This window comes from Anopheles bellator, chromosome 1 (assembly GCF_943735745.2).
Source record: "Anopheles bellator chromosome 1, idAnoBellAS_SP24_06.2, whole genome shotgun sequence".
Taxonomy (NCBI): domain Eukaryota; kingdom Metazoa; phylum Arthropoda; class Insecta; order Diptera; family Culicidae; genus Anopheles; species Anopheles bellator.
The window spans coordinates 56,093,562-56,106,157 of NC_071285.1; the positions used below are offsets into that span (position 1 = coordinate 56,093,562).

Genomic DNA, 12,596 nt, shown 5'->3' on the forward strand with positions numbered 1-12,596 from the left:
GAACAGCGGGGTGGTGAAGCACGGGCGGCCGCCACTGGGTGTTGAGCAGTGACGGTGACGAAATGGCAACAAAATCCAAAAAGAATAATCGAAGGTTAGCACACAACAGTCGGCGCGCGCACCAAAACATGCTCTCGATGCTCGCGATGCTCGATGATGGTGCTTGTCGTACAGGTCGTCGTGGAAATCCGCCGCTAGCCGCCGCAGGGCGGACGACCACTTTTGACACCCCAAACCACTACCAACCAGCGCAGCGCGGTGTTTAGGGAAGTGGTCGCTCCTAAGACCGGATTCCCGGTCTGGCGGGTTGGCGGGCCCCGTTTGCTAGCCGGCAACCTGTTTCCAATTCCTGCCGGAGCCCTCGCGGACCGACGGAAGGAAGGAAACGGTGAAACCAGTCTTCTTTGCCAATTATGTTGCCTGGGAAATGGCACCGTCTAATGAGTCCGTCGGAGAAAGGCTTACGGCCCTGTCCGGCCCGGACCCCGGGCCTGACATTTGCGGGCGGGGTCGGTACTCTAACGAACCGGTGTCGGTGCCGGGCAAGGACACTTTGCACAACGCGCCGGGAAGCGTGCCGGGCTTGAAGAATTCAATATTTGTTCACCCAACCCCCGCCCGGGGGGCTGGCTCCGGTGTCGGACGGAGTTTCGCAAGTCATTGGCGTTGCCGCGACGGCGGTTGAAGGTGGATCTCATTTTCTGTGTTCGAGATGTGTATCATATTGCCGCTTTCAAGGTAACGTGGGGCGCGCAATGATTAAGGGATTAGAGCTTCTTCTACGTGTGCGGTTCAATGGACAGTGTACGAGTCGCTTCTTGCGGTAGGACACCAAACCGATCTGTGTCAGGCGCGCTCAGCGACCTGTAAAAAAACGGCGCTGTTACCCGCTAGCCCATCGTTATTAAGCGGCCTGCAGCCGGCTGCTCTTTTGGCCTGCTTTTGCGGCGGTGGCGGCGGCGGTGGCGGGATGATATAATCCTTCCACCTAAACGAGGCGCGAGGCCCAAACTCTCGCGGTGGCCAATGTTATGATTGTTGCGGTGCGGTCTTCAAATGGAAGTTTTTCTTGTTTTCGACTTTTCTGCTCCATTTTTCCTTGGCCATTCGGCCCATTAGGTTGCGATATGTTTGGTTGTTGAACTTCGTTCGAACCGAATTCGGTGGTACCGAGCGCTTGGTGGCGGGGTCCGCTCGGTTGGGTGTCTTTAATGGAAACGATTATTAAATCAAATCGGCGCCCCAGAGTGGCCCTGATAAGCCCTGGTTTTGGATCGCGCTCGGGTTCGTCGCTTAAATTCCTCAGTCCACTCGCGCAGGTCTCTTGTGCGATTTTCGTAAACCCGATTCGAATTTGCAATCTTTAATCAACGGGTCGCCTAAATACACACCCGCGGGGTCGCGTTCCGTGCTGGATGTGCCCATCCGCTAAACAAAAATTATGTTCGCACCACAAAGCGGGAGTATGTTTTCCGCAATCGATTCGAATCGGAGACCGGAGCGGAGCGAGGTCCCGACCCGGCTGCTACATTTTATTTAATTACAAATCAAACGCTAACCGCCCTCTTTATGGCCATACACACGCTCGCTCGCCTCGCTCGCAAACCGTTCCGACGCTTGGTCAAACTTTCTTTTTCCATACCCAGGGGCCTCCGGGGGGACCACCGTTAATGTGAAAATTGCAACCGGGGAACGGTTTCGCGGCCGATGGTAGTCACTTTCCGCTGGTCAGGGCACGGTGTTTCCGCAACCGGGAAGTCGCTTCAGCCGCTGACACTTTGGATCTGTCGAATCGTCCGTCCGAGACGAGTCGAGTGGCAGTCGGGGCGGCCAACAAATTGCAGGGCCCCCGTGATCGATCGATCGAGTGCAGGGAAAGGCCCTTACGTCAGTCCGTTTTCCCGGATGGGCTGTTCATCGACCTTTCCCCACCACAGCGTGGTGCCCAGGAATCCCGGATGAAACGAACCGAAGACGAACGGGTCAACAGGGTGGATAATTTTTTGACTACTCATCACAACCAACGTGGTTACGTGACGTGCATTAGGCTCAAACGCTAACGTTTTACCTACCAATTTACCCATTATTTCCATTGCTCCTGGCAGGGTCAGACCAGCATTTTCAGCATTTCCCATTGTTTCTCGACCACTTGCAGACACACCAAAACGATGTTGAGCTTCCTAGCTTCATCATTATTAGCTATAAGCATCATCTGCTCGGTTGATCCCGGCGCGGCTGGTCCCCTGGATGCGCTCAGCTGGGCCCGGATGGACAACATCAATCTGCCATGGTTGCCATGTAAGTACACACCTCACGGCGGAGAGGTCTTCTTTGTGATAACGTTTCCGCATTGTTCAATGCCACCACTAAGCTAGAACGAACCACCATTCCAAGGTCAAGTCACGTCAATTCTTCGGCCGGGCACTATCGAGGACGTCATCATGTGCGTGCCTCATCGGTGGCGATCGGGCAACAAAAAAGTGTCACTTGGCGTGCCACCAATTAACCGTTTTTGTCTTCTCCCCGTTGCTAATTACTTCATTTTTTAACGTGACTTTTGTGCGCCCCGACACGTCTTCTTTCCTCGAAAAGCGATTGCCATCGATTGGCAAGGCTGCCTTCGGCTTCGGGCACGAAAGAGCTGACGGGTGCCGGGGGCTGTCGAAAGAGTTGAATAATCGATCGCACAAAAGCGATCGCTTCCATTTTCGATGTTTACACATATACACGCGCACGCTCACATGGGTGGCTTCGGTTAGAAGATCATAATTGGAACGCGTTTGCGATATATGCTCGGTGTGTGTTGCACCGGCGTTGAACACTTTCTTCATACAGCGCAGAGCCTCGCAGGAGTTCGCCGAAGGCCGCTAAGCGTCTCTCGTCGTCGTCTTTCACGGCATCATTTCCATACCGAACACCGTGATCGCCTGGCCGGCCGGCCGGAGATCAATTGGAAATCAGTCGCCGGGGTGACTCGTGACGCGAGCGATCGCACGAAGGTCACACAATGATAATTTGCTACAACCGTCGTCGCCGCCGCCGCCGCCGCCGCCGCCGCCGCCGCCGTTGCACCGCGACACGGCGTACAGAAAAGTGGGTCGCTGGCAGCCTCTCTCGCTCTCTCACTATCTCTCACTCGCTCGGTGTGAAAATTGCACTTTTTCCCCCCCAAAACAAAAACAAAAAACACTCAGTTTGTTAGCAACCCACCCGCTCGTCACTAATTCGCCCCTGTGCCCCTTTGCCGATTGCAGATGAAAACATGACGCGATGCTACGGGGATCTGGGGTGCCTGAACATCACCAAGGAGTGGTACCATCTGATCTTTCGGCCGTTCAACGTGTTCCCGCTGCCGCGGAGCGTGATCAACACGCGGTTCATACTGTACACGGAGAAGAATCCGACCGATGGGCAGCTGCTGCAGGCGGAAGTGAAGGACACGATGGCGAAGTCGCACTTCAACTCGGAGTGGCCGACCAAGTTCATCATCCACGGGTTCATCGATACGCCCCTGTCGAACTGGGTGTCGGAGATGCGCGACGAGCTGATCACGCGCGGATCGCTCAACGTGATCGTGGTCGACTGGGCCGGCGGCTCACTGCCACTGTACACGCAGGCCACGGCCAACACGCGGCTGGTGGGGCTGGAGATAGCGTTCCTGATCCGCAAACTGCAGGAGTACCACGGGCTGCGGCCGGAGGATGTGCACCTGATCGGTCACTCGCTCGGTGCGCACACGGCAGCGTACGCCGGCGAGAGGATCGCGGGTTTGGGTCGCATCACGGGCCTGGATCCGGCGGAACCGTATTTCCAGGGTATGGGGCCGATCGTGCGGCTCGATCCATCCGACGCAACGCTCGTCGACGTGATCCACACGGACGGGCGCAGTGTGTTCCGGCTCGAGATCCCCGGCTACGGTATGTCGCACGCCTGCGGCCACCTGGACTTTTACCCGAACAACGGCAAGGAGCAACCGGGCTGTGCGCTGTCGCAGGAGGGCGCCGCCACCATTCCGCTCACGCTCATCAAGGACGGCATCGAAGAGGCGTCCCGTGTGCTGCTGGCGTGCAACCACATCCGCGCCATCAAGCTGTTCATCGACAGCATCAACGGGAAGTGCCCGTATGTCGGTAAGCCGTCAGCGTCAGCGTCAGCGGCCGAGTGGCAAAGCTCCCTCGTTCTAACGATCTATCCTTTCCGGTAGCTCATCGGTGCCCATCGTATCAGCATTTCCTCAGCGGGAACTGCTTCAAGTGCACCGCCGGTAACTGCGCCCTCATGGGATACCACGCGTCCCTGCCGATCACGACGGCCAAACAGAACGCGTCCGAAAACGACGTGGTGATCGGTTCGTCCATCCCGGTGGCCCCGCAGCCGGGCAAATACTTTCTGGCCACGGGCCGTGATTTTCCCTTCTGCCGTAAGTACTAGGGCAACCACGCTCATCGCGCACAACCCAACCGATCAACTGGATGCCAACGTTTCCCTCTTGCAGAGCGCCACTATCGGTTCACGGTGGAACTGGCGAAACCCAAAATAGCCGAAACCTGGGTTCAGGGCCACCTCACGGCGGGAATCTTCTCCGAGCGCGGTGCCCTTCGCAACATTGACCTTACGCCGAAGGGGACGGCACGGTTGGAGCACGGTACCACCTATCAAGTGGTGGTCACGAACCCGCACGATCTCGGCGATCGGATTCGAAAGGTGGAGCTCTCGTGGACCCACGACATGAACGTCCTCGAGCCGACGACACTGTGCCTGTTCTGGTGCAACAGCCATCTGTACGTGAAATCGATACAGGTCGAGACGATGCAGATGCCATCGCGAGAGTAAGTAGTAGCTCCGGCCCCCCGATCCCTCGTCCTTCGTTGTCGTTCCAATGTGCATGCTTTGCTTTTTCTCTCTCTTTCTCTTTCGCTCGATCCCGCTAGGAAGCGAAACATAGAGTACTCCAACAAGCTGTGCGCTCCGAAGCGCGACTACGCCGACATTGCCAGCCGGGGTTCGTACTCGTTCTACGACAACTGCAAACGGTAGAGGTGAGCGCGATCGCGATCCCAGCAACCGACGGTTGAAAGTCGCAGTCGCATCGCGCCAACGGTTTGGCAGATTTCAAACTTAGTGTGAACGTGCGTGTTCCTTACCAGTGCGTGCCTCGAGGAGTCCACAGTCCATGCACACACGCGCGCGCACGCAGCACCTTTTCACATGTGATTTACTCGATTATCGTTCGCCGTAACTAGCCCCTAGCAGAGCAGCAGCGTTCATCTGGTAGCGTTTATTATAGTTAGTTGTCGTGTTAAGGACTCGCTTTCGACTGCTGCTTGTTTTTGTTTCGGTCCCCCCCCCCCCCCCGGCCCCCCAGCGGACTTTTCTCAACCACGTGCGAGAAGAATTCTACTACACATTCGCGCGCGCGCGAATCTCAAGGTGAGCCGGAGCCGGAGTGAGCGTGAGTTGTGATTGTGTGATTGTGTGCCACTGAACGGTGAGAGTGAGTGTGGCTGTGAGGATCGCGCGGGATTTCCTTCCGGTCTCGCCTCGAATCCCGGCCCCTCCGCTAGCCCCATCCTTTCGACCCGAGCGTTTCCGATTTAAATCATTTCTATGAAATATTCCACTACTCACGCACTACTACTTCCTGCCTACTTTTAGCGTAGTTTCCCTATAGTGTGTGGACCTCGTTTAGCGGTTTAGCGTGTAGAGTGTTCCGAAACGGCTCTTGCCCCGCTGGCTGCGGAAACAATAGAGGCACAGCTGTCCGAGTCAGAGTGAGAGAGAGATAAAATGACAAATGTCCTGAGGATGTAGGCAAAAATGGGACAGCGCAAACGCCGCTTGGTTTGGGATGAACAATGGAAAGAGAGTCGCCAAGCCAAAGTGAAACAGTTCCCAGATAGATTGTGCAGCAAGTTGATGACGCGTTGAGGATACGTTTACGTTTTCTTTACCCTTCGGGAGCCATATAAAAGTACGCGTAGTTTTATGTTGTTTTCGATTTTGTTTTATTACTATTCATTTAGTCGAAGAAAATGGCCTAACACATACGCTAAGGATCTTGTTAGAGAGAGGGGAAAAGACAGGGGGCCTCCGGTCATTCGTTGCCCGTTCCCGTTTGCGTTTATTTTATTGTTTTTTTTTGTTACGGACAACTGTATTGTGATACCTTATCAACCGAAAAGAGTGAATTGTGTAAATTATGAAATAAAACGATACCTTTTATTTCGTGTACCTTCGTCTCCGTCGTCCTTAGCTGGTAGCGAACCCCGAACCGTCCGCTTCGCTTCGTCTTCCGCTTTAAAACTAATTAATAACGCTACGACGCGCGCCATCGCGGTTACAGAACCGACTCTTGCAAGCCGCTGCCGCTACCACTGCTGCTGCTATCGTTCATGAGCGCCTGGGCCAGATCACTGACGCCGTTCGACAGGGCCAGTATCGCGGACGACATGTTGGTGAGGGCTTGGGCAATGGCGTACTTGGAGTCGTCAATCTTTCGCTTTTTCATCACCGTTTCGAGCTTTTCGGTGTTTCGTTTCAGATTCTCCTTCAGCCGCACCTCGGCCACGATCGGCGGCTTGGGTCGCAGGAATTCGCTCGTGGCGCTGGTGAGGCTGTTAACCGCCGACAGTTCGATGGAGTACTCCGTCGTCGGATGATGTTGGGCCGGTTTCAACTCCTCCGTGGAGGCTTTGCGGATGTGCAGCTCCGTGGTCACGGTTTGTGCCGTGCCGTCCATGTCGCTCTTGGTGAAGGACACGTACTCTTCGTCCACCAGCTGGTCTTCGTTATAGTTTTCCACCACAATTTCCTCCTTTTGTACGCCGGTGTCCTCCGGGTAGTACTCTTCAACGGGGGCAATGCCCAGCTCGGTAGTGCCGTCGACCGATTTCGTCCAATTTTCGAGCACATCGTAGCAGTTGCTCACGCGCAGAATGCGCACTTCCAGTTGCGTCGGTCCGATCCGCCGCGAACGCCCCTCCATCACGAGGCGGCTCTTGCGGCGCAGGTTTATGATGACGTCCGCCCAGTACTTCACCCACTTCGAGATCGGTTTGACCGTGCCACCTTCTATCTTGTTCAACCGCTGCGCCGCGTCGGTCCAGAACTTGGTGCGTTCTTTGCTATCGTCCAGATTCTCTAGCTTCATCTTCTGCTGGTACTCCTCGAATATCCGCACGAGCTCTTCCTTCTGTACGTTGGACGCACTTTTGGGTTTCTATTTGCAGGGGGTCCAGAATGCTTCGGTTACCGCTGGTCAGTCAAATTAGGGCCAAAACGTACTTACGTCTACATTCGCGATGTCCATTTGAAGTATTTATCCACGCGACGCGGTCAACAACTATCGCTTCGGTTTAGCGTCCCTCCGAATCATTGGCCTTGCCCGGTATTCACAATAATCCCCGTATGCACAATAATCGCGCGCTTTTGCCACTACCAACAATAACGGCGCCGAACGATGAGCTGGGTAGTGTAAATATGGGTGAATTGAGGACGAACAATTCTCACTAAATCAGCACGAGTTCTCTCATCCAAAAGCTTCTCAGCATCAGCATCAAATCATGGCGACCATTTTGCCATCACTCGCTTGACGTGAACGCGAGCGGTGGGAACCCGGTGAAAAAACTGTCCTGCTCACGTTGGTCGTGTATGTGTTTATTGCGCATTCACTTCTCATCGCACGCACAAATCCGCTCAGCCGTATAACGTGCCCAGTTTTCCAACCTTTCAAACATGTGGCCAACCCAATCAAGCACCAGTATTGTCCGCGTTCGTTAAATAGGAAACGATATATTCAACAATCCGCAACCCGTAATGGCAATCTGTTCCGTTCACCTCACCAAACCTTCTCGCTTGGTACGAGTGTAGTGGGAAACTTTTTTACCGGGCGCACCTTTGACAGTTCCCTCGCAAAAGCCGCTAGAGTCAACCAAAACAACGCGCGTCTGCGTTTCTCACCTTTGCACAGAAATTAAGATTGTAATAAGGCACCAACATGGTGAAGCTTACTCCCGAATTGATAAATCAATCGATGCAGTATATGAACCCGTGCCGTGATCGAGAATTAGATCTCCGAGGTAAGTCACGAGCGATGCGAACTCGCGACGTGTCTTTCCAACCTAACATTCCGTCCCTTGGTAGGCTACAAAATACCGCAGATTGAGAATATGGGAGCCACTTTGGACCAGTTCGACACGATCGACTTCTCCGACAACGACATCCGCAAGCTAGACGGCTTCCCTCATCTTCCACGGTTAAAGTGTCTTTTGCTGAACAATAACCGCATTGTGTGAGTTTAAGCGCTTGGGACGTTGTGCCAAAACGCTCTGGTCCCGTTGGTGTTTCTATGAGTTTCCTGCTTCGCTCCCCATTCGCAGACGGATAAGTGAAAATCTTCACGAATCGTTACCGAGCCTGCAGAGCGTGATACTGACGGGCAACAATATTCAGGAACTGGGCGACTTGGAACCGCTAACGAAGCTGCCCAATCTGGAAACGCTCAGCCTGCTGACGAACCCCGTCTCGACCAAGCAACACTACCGTGAGTACGTGGCGTTTCGATTCCCTAGCTTACGGCTTTTAGATTTCCGAAAGATCAAACAGAAGGAACGCGAAGCGGCCAATCTGTTGTTTAAATCGAAAAAAGGCAAGGAGATGCATAAAGAAATCATGCGGAAAGCAAAGCAGGCCGGAGGACAGGCGGGATTGGCAGCGAACGCCGGTTCGACCGAGAAGCAAACGATGCAGAACGCCAGTCCGGCCGATATACAAAAAATACGGGAAGCCATCAAACGCGCCACGAACCTGCACGAAGTGGAGCGGCTCACCCGAATGCTACAGTCCGGCCAAATAAGCGGCGACTTTCTGAACGGTAACTTCGGCGCAACATACCAATTGCCAACCACTCCGGATGGCGTTTGATGATGGTTTACATCCAATTTTCAATCACTTTACATTCCATTCGTTTCTCTTTTATTCTCATCCGCCAGGTAATAGTGTCACAGAAACAGACTAAAAGCTAAAGTAGGAACAGATACAACATGCTACATTCTGGCGGATGGCCGGACTAGGTCGAGAAGGGTATTCAAAATAAACTAAAACGAAACAACTGAACATTCGTGGGTTAGTCAGCGCGATCAAGAAGTTGCACAATGGCCGATTGTTTCAGGATTGCTTCCAACGTCCATCGCTTGCGCACACTAACCTGAACCATCATATCACAAAGCGTTTGAAAGGCCGGCGAGTATCCGTGACGCTTGCAATCGATTTGTGGCACTCGAAACTTGCGCTTGCTGCTACTTCCCTTTCTGAACCGGTCCGCGAAAGGGTGTTCCAGTGCGCACAGCTCGTAGAAAATGATGCCCAAAGCCCACACATCGCTCTTGTAATCGTAGTCCCTTCCTTTCGCCACTTCCGGTGCCATGTAGAGCGGTGTGCCGACGATCGTACGGTTCGGGTCGCCGTCGTGCATAATTTTTGCAATCCCAAAATCGGCCAACTTTAACCGATTGTCGGCGCTGATCAGCACGTTGGCGGGCTTCAAATCGCGGTGTATAACGTTCCTTTGGTGCAGGTAAACCAGTCCGTCGGCTATGTCGGCAAACTTTGCCAGGATCGTGTGCTGATTGAGAAACGCTCCGTCACTGGATCGTCGCTCCAGAAAGCTCGCCAAGTTGCCACGTTCCGCGTACTCGAGCACTATATTCCAGCTGGTTGCCGTTTGATAGTAACCGATGTACTGAACAATGCGTGGATGGTAGATTTGCGACAGAACGGTGTGCTCCTTCAGCACGGCCTGATAAGCGTACTCTGGGCTGTCGTACGGTATGCTTTTAACGACCACCAGCTCGTTCCAGTATCGAAAGAGCCCCACGGAACTGAGGGGAAATGCAAAGATTGTTAGTGAAGGACCGTCGACACATGGGTACCAAGTGTTCTTTTACCTGCCATAACATCCCTCGGCCAACACCTTTTGCAATTTTAAATGGTAAACATCAAGCGCGCTGCTCACGTTCATTGTGGAGTGGAATTGTTTAAATTTGAGCGGTTTTAACATTCGCTTCACCTATAACGGTTAAAACATAAAACTTATTTTAACGTCGAACTATTAACCGTACTATTTGTTTAGGTAATGCCCTTTGGGAATAGCCTTTTCTTTTGACAGCTTCAGCTTCACCCTTTGGCTGTCATTTCACAGTGACAGCTGCGTCTTTTGCTCAGCCACACAGAAAAGGGTGAAATCGTGCTGCTCCGTGTCCACGATTTTCATCGTACAGAAAGGATTCCGTTCGGGATCAACTGGTCGTTTGCAACTTACTGTGTGACGGTAAGCATGGCGTTCAACAATAATATAAAAAATTCGTGTGAAGAACCGGCTTGAAACCACACGATTCCAGTGAAGATCCGCATGGGTTTGCTTCGTTGACGTCTGCAATCTGCGGAACTGTCAAAGCATCGCTGTTTGCTTCGTTGTCTGTGCTCATCTACGTTGTTTTTTTCTTGATTCCGCTTGTAGACAATCCAGAATGCCGGCGTTGGACGACATCAAAACTTCCTGGGCCGATGATGTTGAGGCCGATCCCGCGTCGCTGCCGCCACCTTCCGAGGTGGTCGAAAACGGACAGAAGGTCGTCACGGAGTACAAGTACAACAAGGACGACAAAAAGGTAAAAGTGGTGCGCACGTACAAGATCAGCCGGGTGATTGTGCCGAAGAGTGTGGCCAGGAGGAAGAATCTGAAGAAGTTTGGCGATTCGACCACCGATCGACCCGGGCCGAACCCGCAGACCACGATGGTCTCGGAAGACATCTTCATGCAGTTCGTAACCAACAAGGAGGAAGAACAGAAGGCCGAAAGTGCGCTGGAAACATTGAAGAACATTGCCAAGTGTCGTATCTGCGAGGGCGAACATTGGTCCGTGCAGTGTCCGTACAAGGGCACACCGTACGACAAACCGGTAAAGCCGGCCGCCCCAGGTTTGTAAACGAAGCCCCGCGAAAGGGTCGATCCCACATTACCAATGTATGTTTGTGTTACGATTTTCCACAGCACAACCGGAAGCGGCATCAGTCGGAAACAAACCCGGCAAATACGTGCCGCCGCACATCAAGGAGAGCCAGGCAAAGGGCGGTCTTGGGGGGCCGATGCGTGGCCGTGACGATACCAGCGCCATCCGCATCTCGAACCTGTCGGAAGCCATGACGGAAGCCGATCTGGAGGAGCTGGTCAAGAAGTTTGGTCCGCACACGAAAATGTTTTTGTCGCGCGACAAAAGCACCGGCTTGTGCAAGGGCTTTGCGTACGTTCACTTCCGTTCCCGCCGCGATGCCGCCACCGCGATCGAGGTGCTCAACGGCTACGGTTACGATCATCTTATTCTGAGCGTGGAATGGTCCAAGCCGCAGAACCCGCAGTAAGGCAGGCGACCGTGATTGATTCCTTTCGATTCCAGCAAAATGCGGTTCGGTGCAAAGTATCGGAGCGAAAATCAGGATAAAATAAGTTACAGTTCTGAGACAGACTGTGAAGCACTACAATCGGTCTCGAGTTTTTACTTTTGAAAAAGCAGTAATCAAATCGGTCGAAAGAAATTAAAGCTGAGCGTCCTGCCTGCCGTCGTGCAAGTCCTGCTGCCTGTTACCCGCTCATGCGATGTAAGACATGCTTAGACGCACATCTGGAAACACTTGCACTACGAAGGCAGGAGTAAGGATTTTTTTTTATTTATTCAAAGCTTCTTTATTTTCTCGTGCAATATATAAAACTTACATTTTTACAATCTCTCATTTTTCATTTTACAATTTTCGCAAAAAATAACAATGGTGTTGTGTTACGCGCGTTTCGTTTCGTCGAACTCAATGGACATAGGATCGTAAAAAGGGGAGTTAGTAAGGCACCGAAGGATCACAAATATTCTCCATATCCTTATCACTTTCTATCGTTTCTGATCCTTGCGCAGGTTCTTCGTTAATTTATTCGTTCGAAGTGTGAGCATAATGAGCGAGTATTTCCTATTGAATCGTACGAATGAGGAGTCTGGGGGCTACGTAAATCCCATCAAGAATGCTTCTAAAGTACCGCCGGATGGCGGAGTTCAAACACGTTGAGTTTTCGTCGCGTTGGCGCGGGTCACGTTCTACACTATTCAACATCCGCGATCCACGCCCTTTACAAATTACTGTCTAAGTAACAATACATTCTCTTTAATACTTAGAGTGTCTGTAGATTTAAAACCTAACATAAACCGCCACATCGCTTCCGCTCTGTGTTGAGCACTAAAACGGCACGGGCGCTGCTGAGGGAAGCGTGGCCCACCGAGGAACGAAGTCAGGAACGATCTGTCTTTGTGTGTTTGGGACCAGCCTCTGCTGCGGATCCCGCTCCGCTAGGGAAGCAGCTGGTTCTTCTCCACCGTCAGCAGCTGAGGTTTCGCTTCGAGGAGCTGCTGGCCGTCCGATTCCATCCCGGTGCCACCACCGTTGTTGGCCTTGCCCGGCTTGGCTTTCTTCAGGGTTTTGATCCGTCCCGAGAAGTAGTCTTCGATTTCCTGCAGCGTCTTGCCCTTGGTCTCCGGCAGGCAGAGGTAGAAGAAGAT

At 52.9% G+C, this 12,596-nt stretch overlaps 6 protein-coding genes across 7 annotated transcripts in view; 3 read left to right on the top strand and 3 right to left on the bottom strand.

Annotated features, from left to right (window-relative positions):
- Positions 1-2,168: 2,168 nt before the first annotated feature.
- Positions 2,169-6,116, top strand: LOC131206081 (pancreatic triacylglycerol lipase-like). Its single transcript, XM_058198471.1, has 5 exons — positions 2,169-2,298; positions 3,255-4,130; positions 4,205-4,420; positions 4,496-4,829; positions 4,932-6,116. The coding sequence occupies exons 1-5, from the start codon at positions 2,169-2,171 to the stop codon at positions 5,035-5,037; spliced, it is 1,662 nt and encodes a 553-aa protein (XP_058054454.1). The 3' UTR covers positions 5,038-6,116.
- LOC131206082 (uncharacterized) lies at positions 6,000-7,762 on the bottom strand. 2 transcript variants are annotated; one of them, XM_058198473.1, is made up of 2 exons: positions 7,285-7,762; positions 6,000-7,219 (listed from the first exon to the last, which is right to left on the bottom strand). In XM_058198473.1, the coding sequence occupies exon 2, from the start codon at positions 7,148-7,150 to the stop codon at positions 6,338-6,340; it is 813 nt and encodes a 270-aa protein (XP_058054456.1). In that variant the 5' UTR covers positions 7,151-7,219; positions 7,285-7,762; the 3' UTR covers positions 6,000-6,337. The 2 variants fall into 2 exon arrangements, with proteins under 2 accessions (XP_058054456.1, XP_058054455.1); XM_058198472.1 differs by having other exon boundaries at positions 6,003-7,219; positions 7,289-7,762.
- A 153-nt stretch (positions 7,763-7,915) lies between these two features.
- On the top strand, positions 7,916-9,113 carry LOC131214902 (probable U2 small nuclear ribonucleoprotein A'). Its single transcript, XM_058209241.1, has 4 exons — positions 7,916-8,078; positions 8,143-8,290; positions 8,379-8,872; positions 8,991-9,113. Exons 1-4 carry the CDS (start codon positions 7,997-7,999, stop codon positions 9,014-9,016), a joined length of 750 nt encoding a protein of 249 aa, XP_058065224.1. The 5' UTR covers positions 7,916-7,996; the 3' UTR covers positions 9,017-9,113.
- Positions 9,003-10,018, bottom strand: LOC131215920 (serine/threonine-protein kinase Nek2). The gene is made up of 2 exons (XM_058210314.1): positions 9,945-10,018; positions 9,003-9,878 (listed from the first exon to the last, which is right to left on the bottom strand). The coding sequence occupies exons 1-2, from the start codon at positions 10,016-10,018 to the stop codon at positions 9,125-9,127; spliced, it is 828 nt and encodes a 275-aa protein (XP_058066297.1). The 3' UTR covers positions 9,003-9,124.
- A 172-nt stretch (positions 10,019-10,190) lies between these two features.
- Positions 10,191-11,552, top strand: LOC131212668 (eukaryotic translation initiation factor 3 subunit G). The gene is made up of 3 exons (XM_058206618.1): positions 10,191-10,327; positions 10,517-10,977; positions 11,051-11,552. The coding sequence occupies exons 2-3, from the start codon at positions 10,527-10,529 to the stop codon at positions 11,416-11,418; spliced, it is 819 nt and encodes a 272-aa protein (XP_058062601.1). The 5' UTR covers positions 10,191-10,327; positions 10,517-10,526; the 3' UTR covers positions 11,419-11,552.
- Positions 11,553-11,729: 177 nt separating this feature from the next.
- Positions 11,730-12,596, bottom strand: part of LOC131206537 (facilitated trehalose transporter Tret1-2 homolog) — a 6,175-nt gene continuing 5,308 nt past the window's right edge. The window contains exon 5 of the mRNA XM_058199117.1: positions 11,730-12,596. This exon is cut by the window's right edge and continues 4 nt beyond it. Coding sequence (XP_058055100.1) covers positions 12,387-12,596 — 210 coding nt within the window. The 3' untranslated portion in view covers positions 11,730-12,386.

Bases quoted from the DNA above. Each gene is read 5' to 3' on its own strand.
- LOC131206082 (XM_058198472.1), bottom strand. From the start codon at position 7,309: ATGGACATCGCGAATGTAGAC. The intron at 7,220-7,288 runs GTAAGTACGTTT...CCCTGCAAATAG, and splicing joins TGGACATCGCGAATGTAGAC to AAACCCAAAAGTGCGTCCAA.
- LOC131212668 (XM_058206618.1), top strand. From the start codon at position 10,527: ATGCCGGCGTTGGACGACATCAAAACTTCCTGGGCCGATGATGTTGAG. The intron at 10,978-11,050 runs GTTTGTAAACGA...GATTTTCCACAG, and splicing joins GGTAAAGCCGGCCGCCCCAG to CACAACCGGAAGCGGCATCA.
- LOC131206081 (XM_058198471.1), top strand. From the start codon at position 2,169: ATGTTGAGCTTCCTAGCTTCATCATTATTAGCTATAAGCATCATCTGC. The intron at 2,299-3,254 runs GTAAGTACACAC...TGCCGATTGCAG, and splicing joins CAATCTGCCATGGTTGCCAT to ATGAAAACATGACGCGATGC. The intron at 4,131-4,204 runs GTAAGCCGTCAG...CCTTTCCGGTAG, and splicing joins CGGGAAGTGCCCGTATGTCG to CTCATCGGTGCCCATCGTAT.
- LOC131214902 (XM_058209241.1), top strand. From the start codon at position 7,997: ATGGTGAAGCTTACTCCCGAATTGATAAATCAATCGATGCAGTATATG. The intron at 8,079-8,142 runs GTAAGTCACGAG...GTCCCTTGGTAG, and splicing joins TCGAGAATTAGATCTCCGAG to GCTACAAAATACCGCAGATT. The intron at 8,291-8,378 runs GTGAGTTTAAGC...CCCCATTCGCAG, and splicing joins CTGAACAATAACCGCATTGT to ACGGATAAGTGAAAATCTTC.
- LOC131215920 (XM_058210314.1), bottom strand. From the start codon at position 10,018: ATGAACGTGAGCAGCGCGCTTGATGTTTACCATTTAAAATTGCAAAAG. The intron at 9,879-9,944 runs GTAAAAGAACAC...ATTTCCCCTCAG, and splicing joins GCCGAGGGATGTTATGGCAG to TTCCGTGGGGCTCTTTCGAT.